Source organism: Fonticula alba (genome assembly GCF_000388065.1).
Source record: "Fonticula alba strain ATCC 38817 unplaced genomic scaffold supercont2.10, whole genome shotgun sequence".
NCBI classification, from domain to species: domain Eukaryota; order Rotosphaerida; family Fonticulaceae; genus Fonticula; species Fonticula alba.
The window spans coordinates 557,519-567,929 of NW_009242980.1; the positions used below are offsets into that span (position 1 = coordinate 557,519).

A 10,411-nucleotide genomic window follows, 5' to 3' on the forward strand; every position below is an offset into this window, starting at 1 on the left:
GTGGCCATCAAGCAGCTGAAGGCCGCGCGCATGACCCCGGCCCAGGTGACCCTCTTCCAGAACGAGGTGGCCCTGATGTGGCTGCTGCGCGACGCGCCGAACGTCGTCCGGCTGTACGGCTACAGCGACCAGCCGCCGGCCATCGTGATGGAGCGCTACCAGACGGACCTGGCCACGCTGCTGCACTCGGACGTCCCCCTGGACCAGGCCACCATCTTGGACATCGTGCAGCAGTGGGCCTCCGGGCTGGAGGCCATGCACGCGCAGGGCATCGCCCACCGGGACCTGAAGCCGGCCAATGTCTTCGTCAGCCAGCACGCCGCGGGCGCCTGGATCGCGGCCCTCGGCGACCTGGGCACCTCGCGCAACCTCAGCACCGACCGGTCGTCGGCCCTGGTGAACCAGGCGCCGGAGCTGAATGCCCTGACCGGGCGCTACGCCGCGCCCGAGGTCCTGGCCGCCTTCCACCGGAAGCGCCCGCTGGAGTCGGAGCTCCTGCTCCCGGCGGACATCTACTCCGCGGCCGTCATGCTGTGGGAGTGCCTGGCCCGGGCCATTCCCTGGCACGGGTGCACCTTCGACCAGATTTCGGCCCAGGTCCTGTCCGGGGTCCGCCCCCCGGCGGACGGCCTCCACGGGCCGCTGGCGGACCTGCTCCACATGGCCTGGGACTCGAATGGCCACACCCGGCCGCCGGCCGCCGCCCTCCGGCAGAAGGCCGCCATGGCCGCCCTCTCGGCTGATCGGTGAGACATGGCGGCCCATGTCGCACGTCCTCCCGGGGGCTCCCTTTTCCCCGGCAAGGCAGGCGCCCCTCCCGGCGCGCGGCCGGGCCATTTCCGGCAATACAACACTCATACGTGCCCTTTTTCGCATCCCCGCACGTGCCCCGGGCGTGATCGCAGTTCACACCTTGAGCCGGTTATGCCGAGTGAAAGATGAGGGGGTGATCTCAGAGACCTTGGGGCTGAGAGAGGCGGATTTGGTAAAATGAAGGGAAAGAATGAAGCATATATATCCCCGAATCTTTAACTACATCAGGTGATGTGCGTTACACACCTTTCCCGCCCCGCACCGTGAAGCGACGCGGCCCCCGGGCGGGATCGGGCAAAGCGCGAGCAAGCGCGGCGACGTGGATAGCGGCTGCGAGGGATACCCCGCAACAGGCACCCATGCAGGAGCATCGGCAAAAGAGGCCGGAGGCCGCGGCCTCCCTCGTCGGGGCTGAGGCACTCCCGCAAGCGTTGGCAGTCATTTGGTATCACATGCTGCGTCACGAGCAGGGCGTTGCGTGCAGCTCACGCGCGGGCGCCGCCGCCCGAGGCGGGCCGAGACAAAATACGCGAGGGCGAGGGCGGAGAGGGCGAGGGCATAGCCGGCCCCCTGGGGGCCAGGAGGGCGGAGCCCGCTTGCCCGCCGGCCGCCCTTGCCGAGGACACGGGGCACCATCCGGCCGGGACCCGACACCCCTCACACGGGGCTCGCTTCGGGGCGCGCGGGACCGCACGGGGCCCAGACCCGGTCCAGAAGCGGCGGGGCCCTGCGATCCGGCGGGGCATCTGCGCGCGTCCGTGTCCACGATCGCCGCCGCCGCCGCCCCGTCTGCCACGCGACTGGGCCCGGCCCAGGGTGGCCTCGGCATTGCCACCGGCCGGGCAGGGGCCGATGCCAGCCGGCTGGGGGGGGGGGGGCGGGGCGGGGGGGGGGGGGGGGGGGGGGGGGGGGGGGGGGGCCCAAGCACGACCAGGGGGACCCCCCCCCCCCCCCCGCCCCTCGTCCGGGAGGCCCATTCACCTGGCGGCACGGCGCTTCCGGGCCGTGCGGAGAGGCCGCCCCACAAGCCCGACCCTCAGCCCCCCGCCCCCTCTCGCCACGCCTTCTTTTTCCCTCGCGCCCCCCCCCCCCTCCCCCCCTCGCCCTCGCCCTCGCCCTCTCCGGAGCCCGTCCTCCCTGGCCCCCCTTCCACGGCACTTGCTGTTACGCCGCGGGCCTCTATGACCATGGGCCTGCGCACCGTGGGCGCTTGGCGGCCGCCACGGCCATGGCCGGTGCCGCTGCTGCTGCTGCTGCCGCTGCTGCTGCCGCTGCTGCTGCTGGCCGCCGGCTGCTGGGGCCCAGCGGCCCGGGCATCGCCCACGTCGGCCCTGGAGGATGGCGCCGGGCCGGGCCTCGACCTGGCCGGCCTGTCCCGGCACCTGGGGAGTCTCCCCTGGCAGGGCGCCCCGGCGCCGGTCCGGCCGCTCGCCAGCAATCCCCCGCTGCCGTACAGCCAGACCCCGAGCCCCCTGTTCGAGCATTACAATCCCAACGCGGTGGTGGGCTTCTTCACCAGTGGGCTGGGCTTCCATCGTAGCCAGCTGGCCCTGCCGGGGCCCGAGGGCCTGGTGATCGTCCACGGGCAGGCGGATTTGCTGTTCAGCCTGAATGGCGACTCCCGCTCCGGGTCGCTGCTGCGCGGTGCCCCGCTGGCGATGCTGGGGGCCCACCTTTCCCCGGCATTGTCCGGGTCTTGGAAAATGCTGGTGGCCGAAGGCCAGCAGGGGGCCGAGCTGATCGCCCTGTCACCCGGCCAGGTGGGCCACTTTCGCAACAACCAGTGGCATCTGGCCAGCTTCTCGACGGCCGTCACATACCTCGCGCACGGGGTTCCCCACCAGGGCGCCGTCCATCTGCTGATGCACCAGCCGCTGACCCAGGGCCTGGAGCTTCGCTACCTCTCGACCACCAGCACCGTCAAGCACTTTGCGTTTGCCACCCCGGCCGGGGCCACGCCTCGGGCCATCCTCGACCGGTCGGGCTACTTCCTGGTCTGGCACCAAGCGACGCTGGCCATTTTCCATGTGGATTCCCCCCCCGGCGCCGGGCCCACCTGGTCGACCACCCTCGCGGAGCCCCTCGGCGACCTGGTGTCCCTGCCGGTGTCGGGGAATTCCAACAACGGCCTGGTGTCCATCTTTGACAGTGGCGCCATCTATGTGTGTCCGGACTTTGTGAGCGGCGGGTGCAATGACACCTGGCAGGTGGACCTGTCCGGGGCCGGGCTCCCGCCAGGCGCCCGGCTGCGCGCCCACGGGTCGCCTCACATCAGTCTCGAGCCCACGACCCCGGTAAGGTGGATGCTCCTGCGCGACGAGGTGTCCGGGCGCCTGTTCAGCCTCTCCCTGGTCAGGGGCGACGCGCTGCCGCTCACCGAGCTGGTCATGCCGGCCGGGGCCCCGGCCTCGGCCTCGCTGCGGCCCTTCCTCACGGCCACCGGGTCGACCTCAGCCACATGGGGCCTGACCGATGGCTGGGAGCTGCTCCTGCCGAATCACTTCTTCTGCTCCGGCGACCCCACCATCCTGTGTGCCATGCAAAGCCACTCGTCCCTGCCGAGGGGCTTCTCCTGCGCCGCGTCTCGCGGCCTGTCGCTCTTGAACTTCCCCGGCGCGCTGTGCGGCGGCTGTGCCGACGGCATGGCCATGGGGGCCGATCCCAGCGCCGCGGCCCGTATGTCCTTTCCTCACCCGCGCGTCGTCGCCCACGCGCGCCCGGTGTCCCCCCCCCCCCCCCCCTCGCCCTGGGCTTCCTTCCTGCCGGCCACGCGCCGGAGCTAACCCTGCCTTGCGCCCGCGCCCGCGCCCGTCCCCGCCGGCCCCACGCCGAAGCCTGCACAACCTGCCCCATGGAGAAGTGCAGCGTGTGCGCCGGCTCCTCCTGCCTCGTGTGCTCGGACACACACTTCTTGCTGGTCGACCCGCAAACCGGCGTCGGCTCGTGCGTGGCCGCCTGCCCGCCGGGCACCGAGCCACAGCCGGGGGCTTCCCGGTGCATGCGCCCGGAAAATGCCCCCCTGCCGGCTCTGCCGACGGTCGCGCACCAGCTCAGCCCGCTGGTGCTGGACCCGTCGGACCCGGGCCCGCCGGCCATCCTGTCGATCCTGCCCTCGCGCCTGCATGTGTCCAACGGCGTGTGCCTATTCCACCCGACCGGCGTGACCGCCGAGCAGCTGCTCGGCAATGCGGTCCTCTTCCGGTCGGGCGGCGCTGCGCCCCTGTGGCTTCGGCCGGACCCCAGCAGCCCGGGATCCCTGCTGTCGAGCCAGATGCCCTGCTCGATTGTCCCGGTGTCCGGGGTGGAGCTCACATCGGCGGTGGAGGTGCCCCCGGTCGTGGACGCCCACGGTACGGCCACGATCCATGTGCTGGCCTGTGACCGAGATGGCACCATCTACCTGTCCTCCTTCACTTGTCCCAACTCGGGTGCGGCGCAGGGCTGTCTCCTGGTGCTGGCCGCCGTGCCGAAGGTGCTGTCCGGGCTCGGTTGCGTCGAGGTGGCTCTGCTGGGCGACAGCCTGGCCGCCTTGCGCTTGGCCAGCGGCGATGTCTCGCTGTTCCAATTCGCCCCCTCGGTCGATGACACATTGGAGGCCGTCCTGCCCGGGGTCTCCTGGCTACCGGTGCTCTTTCCCGGGGTCCGGGGCTGGACCGGGCCCAGCTCGCCCGCCGGGTGGGTGTTCCAGCCGCCAAGCCAGCCACTCGGCCTGCCAACCGGCGTCCTGTACCCGCTGGATCTCCTGATGGGCAAGGACCCGCGCGCCCAGGCCACCAAGCGCTGGGGGGCCCTGCGCGCGCGGCAATCGCCCCACAGCCCGGGCCTCGCAGATCTGGAGCCGGTCCTGCTGGCGGGCGTTCGCCCGGCCGGGGCCACCCCGGCCTCCCCTCCGACCGGGGAGTTTTTCCTCTCCGGAATGCACTACGACGCCACTCTGCAGTGGGTTTGGACGGTGGCGCACCCGCCCTTCGGGGCTCACTACACCGGCCGCACATCGGCCATCCCGTACAATGTGGAAATCCTCGGGCGGATCTCCGGGCCGAGCCCGCTCTTCGACGGGCTCCCCTACCGGACCCTGCCCGTGGTGCTGTCCTGGTCGGAGGAGCTCCCCGGGGCGCTGGTTCTCCTGACCCCCAGGGTCCTGGGCGTGGCGCTGGTCCAGTGTGATGGGTCTTCCGGGTGGGTGTGCCGGCTGCTGCCGGCCCAGTTTTTCGCCCTGCCCTCGGAAATCCCGGGCAATTTGTCGCACGTCGCCCTGCTGCCAGTGGCGCATGCTCCGGCCCCGGCCGGGCTGGCCGCCACCGGCCACCAGCCGGCAAGCGCGCGCGGCTCCGCCAGCCACGTCCCCACGTCCACGGTGCTGCTCATGGCCAAGGGCCTGGACGCGCCTCTGGTGCTGACCCTGAGCGAGCACCGGTGCCCGGTGGGCACCTTCGGCCCGGCATGCGCCGACTGCAGCCCCGGGTGCGCCAGCTGCACGGGCCCGGCCCCGGCCGAGTGCCTCGCCTGCCGGCACTGGCTCCCCGGCTGGGAGTCCGAGTGTCTGCCAGCCTGCGATGGGCTGGCCGTGCCGATCCCCGGCCGAGCGGACTGCGCTTGTAGCGACGTGTGCGCCCGGTGCGAGGTTGTCTCGGTGGCCGGCACCAATGTGGCCTCCTGCGCCGAGTGTAACCCCGGCTGGGCGCCGCCCCCCCCGGCGGGGTCCCCCTCGGCGGTGCCCTGCCAGCAGTGTGCTCCCTCCTGCGGGGAATGCTCGCTGCCGGGCGATGCCGGCCGCTGCACCGCCTGCCTGGAAGATACGTACCTGCACCTGGGCCAGTGCCTGGCCGCCTGCCCGGTGGGCTTTGTCCCGGACCCGGCCCGGCAGGAGTGTCGCCCCTGCCCGAGCGGCTGCCTGGAGTGCTCTGCCGAGGGGACCTGCTCGCGCTGTGCCCCGTCGCTCTTCTGGGACAGCCCCAGCCTGCGGTGCAGCCCGTGCCATGGGTCGTGCGCCGAATGTCGCAGCCATGCCTCCTGCACCGCCTGCCGGCCGGGGCTGGTGTTCCTGGCGACCGAGCCGGGCCTGGAGTCCCTGTGCGGGAGTGTCTGCGGCCCGGGCGAGTATGTCGGGGCTGGCCGGTGCGCCGTGTGCGATGCCTCCTGCGCCCTGTGCGCCGGCAGCGCCGCCGCCTGCCAGGTGTGCGCGGCTGGCTTCCGCTGGACGGCGAGCCCGCCGGCGGCCGGCGGCACCGGGTCCTGCACGGCCTGCGCGGCCGGGTGCTCCTCCTGCACGGCGGCCCGCTGCCTGGCCTGCGAGGATGGCCTGCTCCTCGATCGCCAGGGCGCATGCGTGTCGGCCTGCCCGGCCGGCACATACGCCACCGACGAGTCGTGCCAGCCGTGCGACGTCAGCTGCGCCGCGTGCGCCGGCGGCCGGGCCGACCAGTGCACCGGCTGCGGGGCCGGGCTGGAGCTCGTCGAGGTGGGCCCGGCCGTGGGCACCTGCGAGTCCAACTGCCTCGAGGGCCAGTACCGGGACACGAGCTCCAACGCGTGCACGGACTGCCACGCCGCGTGCGCCACCTGCAACGGCCCGTCCGACAAGGACTGCTGGCGGTGCCGGGATGCCGTGCTGCAGGATGCCGACTGCGTGCAGGTGTGCGCGGCCAGGCACGTGGCCCTGGCCGGGCGGTGCCTGCCCTGCCATGCGTCGTGCGAGCAGTGCGCCGGGGTCCGGAGCACCGACTGCACCGCCTGCCCGGGGGAGCTGCGGGCCCTGCCGGCCGGGGCGTCGCCCATGCGCTGCGTGGCCGGCTGCCCGGTGGGCTACCACACCGGCGGGGCCGGGTGCGCCAAGTGCGGCGACCGGTGCACCAGCTGCCCCGCGGCGGCCGACACATGCGCCCTGTGCGACCGGGGCTTTCTGCTGGGCGCCGGCGCCTGCGGGACCAGCTGCCCGGCCGGGTCCTCGCCGCAGGGGGGGCTGTGCACCACCTGCCACAGCACCTGTGCCACCTGCTACGGCCCGGAGCCCGGCCACTGCCTCAGCTGCTCGGCCGACACGCCGCTCCTGACGGGCGGGGCCTGCTCTGCAACCTGCCCGGATGGGACCTTCCAGGATGGGCAAAGCTGCCTGCCCTGCCATGCCACCTGTGCCGCGTGCTCCGGCCCCGGGGAAACCGAGTGCACGGTGTGCCCGGCCGACCGTGCTCTGCTGGCTGGCACGTGCCTTTCCGCCTGCCCGGCCGGCTATCACCGGGCCCCGGCCGGCGGCGGAGCCCCCAGCGACCGATGCCTCGCTTGCGATTCGTCCTGCCGCGAGTGCAGCGGCACCGGCAGCTCCGAGTGCACCTCGTGCCATGGCATCGACCTGCTTCTCGAGGGCCGGTGTGTGGACGAGTGTCCCGCGGGGACCTTCGGCTGCAGTGCCTCCGGCCGGTGCGACCCCTGCGACGCCCGGTGCGCCGAGTGCACGCTGGCCGCCAACCTCGGGGACCGCTGCACCGCCGACTGCCACACCTGCAGGGCGGGCTTCGTCCTGTCGCCCTCGACGCACACCTGCGACGTGGCCTGCCCGGCGGGCGAGTTCACGCCGGACTCGGTCCTGTGCGCCGCCTGCGACGCCGACTGCCGGTCGTGCCACGGGCAGGCCAATGCCTGCACCTCCTGCGCGGACGCCTCGCGGTGGCTGCTGCTCGATGGGGCCGCCTGCGTGAGCAGCTGCCCGGGGGAGAAGTTCGCCGCGGCGGAGTTCCCCTCGGCGCCCTTCCCCGCGCCGGCCCGGGTGTGCCTGTCCTGCGCGCCGGGGTGCCTGCGGTGCGAGGCCGGCCCCGGGCTGGCGGCCTGCTCCCTGGCCGCGGACGGGCTGCTGGCCTGCCCGGAGGCGGACGTCTGCACGGCGTGCAACTCGCCGCTGCTGCTGCACGGGGGCCGGTGCGTGGGCGAGTGCCCGGAGGGCACGTTCGCCGACCCGGACGCCCCGACGCCGGCCTGCCTCGCCTGCCACGCGAAGTGCAAGGCGTGCACCGGGCCCGAAAGGGCCGACTGCATCGGCGGCACATCCTCCTCGCGGGGCCTCGGTACGCATGCTGCCCCTGCTTTTGTTGACACACCCTGCGCACACGCATCGCTGACCGGCGGCGCCTCGCCGGGCCTTGCCCGCATCAAACGCGCCTCGCTCGCTCGCCCCGGCTGTCGGACGCCAGCCCTCGGCTTGGGCATCGGCCTGAGTCTGCTGCTGCTGCTGATCCTCCTGCTGGCTGTTCTCTTCTTGTATTTGCGCTTCCGCCGCCAGCGCCGCGCCCCGGCCAAGGTGCGTTCACATGCCACCGCCTCCTCTATCCCCCCCTCCCCCTCCTCCCTGCTGGCTGAGCTGTGCCCCGCCCCCCTGACACGCCCCCGCCTGGCCGTGATAGCATCTCGATGACGAGGATGCCACCGTGCTCAACACAATCATCGGTGCGCTGCGCGTTGCCTTGCCTGCCTCTTGGTGTTGGCCCCCTTCCACCCAGCTGCGCGCGCATACTGACTCGGCGCTCCACACGGGTGCAGAAATTTCCCTCCCCGGCAGCATCCTGGTCAGCGTGGCCAATGACTTTGCCGCCCTCAATGAGGATGCCCTGGGCGCCGGGACCCAGGCGTCGGTCTTTGCGGCGCGCGCCGTCGGGGCCGGCATCTCCGACCGGCTGGGCTGCCCGGGCACCGTGGCCATCAAGCAGCTGAAGACCGCGCGCATGACGCCCACGCAATTTTCCCTCTTCCAGAACGAGGTGGCCCTGATGTGGCTGCTGCGCGACGCGCCGAACGTCGTCCGGCTGTACGGGTACAGCGAGCAGCCGCCGGCCATCATCATGGAGCGCTACCAGACGGATCTCGGCACGCTGCTGCACTCGGAGGTGCCGCTCGAGCAAGCGGCCCTGCTGGACATCTGCCAGCAGTGGGCCTCCGGGCTGGAGGCCATGCACGCGCAGGGCATCGCCCACTGCGACCTGAAGCCGGGCAACGTCTTTGTCAGCCAGCGCCCGGATGGCAGCTGGCGCGCGGCCCTCGGGGACCTGGGCACCTCGCGCAACCTCAGCTCCGACCGGTCGTCGGCCCTGGTGGCCCAGCCGCCGGAGCTGAATGCCCTGACCGGGCGCTACGCCGCGCCCGAGGTCCTGGCCGCCTTCCAGCGGAAGCGCCCGCTTGATCGCGAGCTCTTCCTCCCGGCGGACATCTACAGCGCGGCCGTCATGCTGTGGGAGTGCCTGGCCCGGGCTCTCCCCTGGGAGGGGGCCTCCTTCGATGAGATCGCCGCGCATGTGCTGGCCGGCGACCGGCCGGACCTGGCGCGCGCCCCCGCCGCCGGGCCCCTTGCCGACCTGCTCCACATGGCGTGGGACTCCAACGCCCCGGGCCGGCCGCTGGCCGCCTCCTTCCGGCAAAAGTGCGCCATGCAGGCGGCCCTCTGTGTCTGACGCGCGAGCGAGGCGCCCCGGTGTGTGGCCCTAGCCGCTCGCACCCGCGCCGCCCAGCCCCACGGGGGCCTGGGCAAATACACCCCCCTCGCCTTTCGCGCCGCCCTTGTTGTGTGTACGCTGCTCGCGCATGCCGGCCCTCGCGCCCTCCCCCCCGCCCCTCTCCCGCGAGACCGAAGCAGGCGCGGCATTGGCCGCCGGGGACCGGGCGCCAGACAGGGGCATCCGCAGCCTGTCCTTGTGTCCGGGCCCCCGCCCTGGTCGGAACCGTCGGCGCGACCAACCCACCCCCATGGGCGCCCGGCACCTCGCCCCGGCTGCAGGCGCCTGCGGCCCCCTCTCCCATGCCTTGCGGCAGCACTGCCGGCCCCTGGTTACCCATTCCCCGGGCATGGGCCTCATGCTGCCGGCCACCCAGACATGGCCGGATCTGGCCCGACGATCGGACGGCCGCATTTCACAAGACGCCCAGCGCCCCCCGCCTCGCCGGTCCGCGAGCCGCGCACAAACACACACACACACACACACACACACACACACACACACACACTATTGCACCCCCCGGCAGGGGGGCCGGCTGCACGCCCGGGCCCCGGGCGGCGGAGGGAGAACCCCGCCCGCCCCGGGCGGCCGCATCGCCCCTCATTTCAAGTGAGGCGACATGCCGATGTAAATGACCGCGACATGGCCGCGAAACACAGGCCCCCTGCGGCAACTTGCCGCGGCGTTTCACTCTGCCAAAAAAAGGCGGCATGCCGGCGTGACAGGCAGCGAAGTGATCCCCCTGGCTGGGCTCGGGCAACGCATGAGTAAGCGGCAACGTGCGTATATATCCGCGGTACGAGGGAGAAAAGACAATAGGCAGCGAGGCCGGGCTACTCGCCCAAGCGTTGGCAATCGGTGAGTGATGCGCCGCGCCACGAGAAGGGCATTACACGGCGGCCGGGGATCACATGCACATCATTCCCCGGGCCGCGCGTGATGACACCGTAGGCTGCTCCCGGGGGAGGGCGCGCCCAGCGGGGCGCTCGTCCGGCGCCGCGGCGCGGCCTGCCGCCGTTCGCGCGTGCCACGGCCCCCACCAATGCGGATGCTTCGCAATTCATGCGGCTTTTCACGGGGTCACCCATTCAGGCCCCCCCCCCCCCCCCCCCCCCCCCCCC

At 72.7% G+C, this 10,411-nt stretch overlaps 2 protein-coding genes across 2 annotated transcripts in view; both read left to right on the top strand.

The window, feature by feature from the left end:
• H696_05410 (TKL protein kinase) overlaps window positions 1-750 on the top strand; it is a gene marked incomplete at both ends in the record, with an annotated part of 5,778 nt that extends 5,028 nt beyond the window's left edge. Inside the window, one exon of the mRNA XM_009499243.1 lies at window positions 13-750. Within this exon, the coding sequence (XP_009497518.1) occupies window positions 13-750 (738 nt within the window). The remainder of the gene's footprint in view (window positions 1-12) is intronic.
• Window positions 751-1,994: 1,244 nt separating this feature from the next.
• On the top strand, window positions 1,995-9,248 carry H696_05411 (TKL protein kinase; the record flags this gene model as incomplete). The annotated part of the gene is made up of 5 exons (XM_009499244.1): window positions 1,995-3,489; window positions 3,648-7,871; window positions 7,998-8,104; window positions 8,208-8,250; window positions 8,344-9,248. 5 exons carry the CDS (start codon window positions 1,995-1,997, stop codon window positions 9,246-9,248), a joined length of 6,774 nt encoding a protein of 2,257 aa, XP_009497519.1.
• Window positions 9,249-10,411: the final 1,163 nt, after the last annotated feature.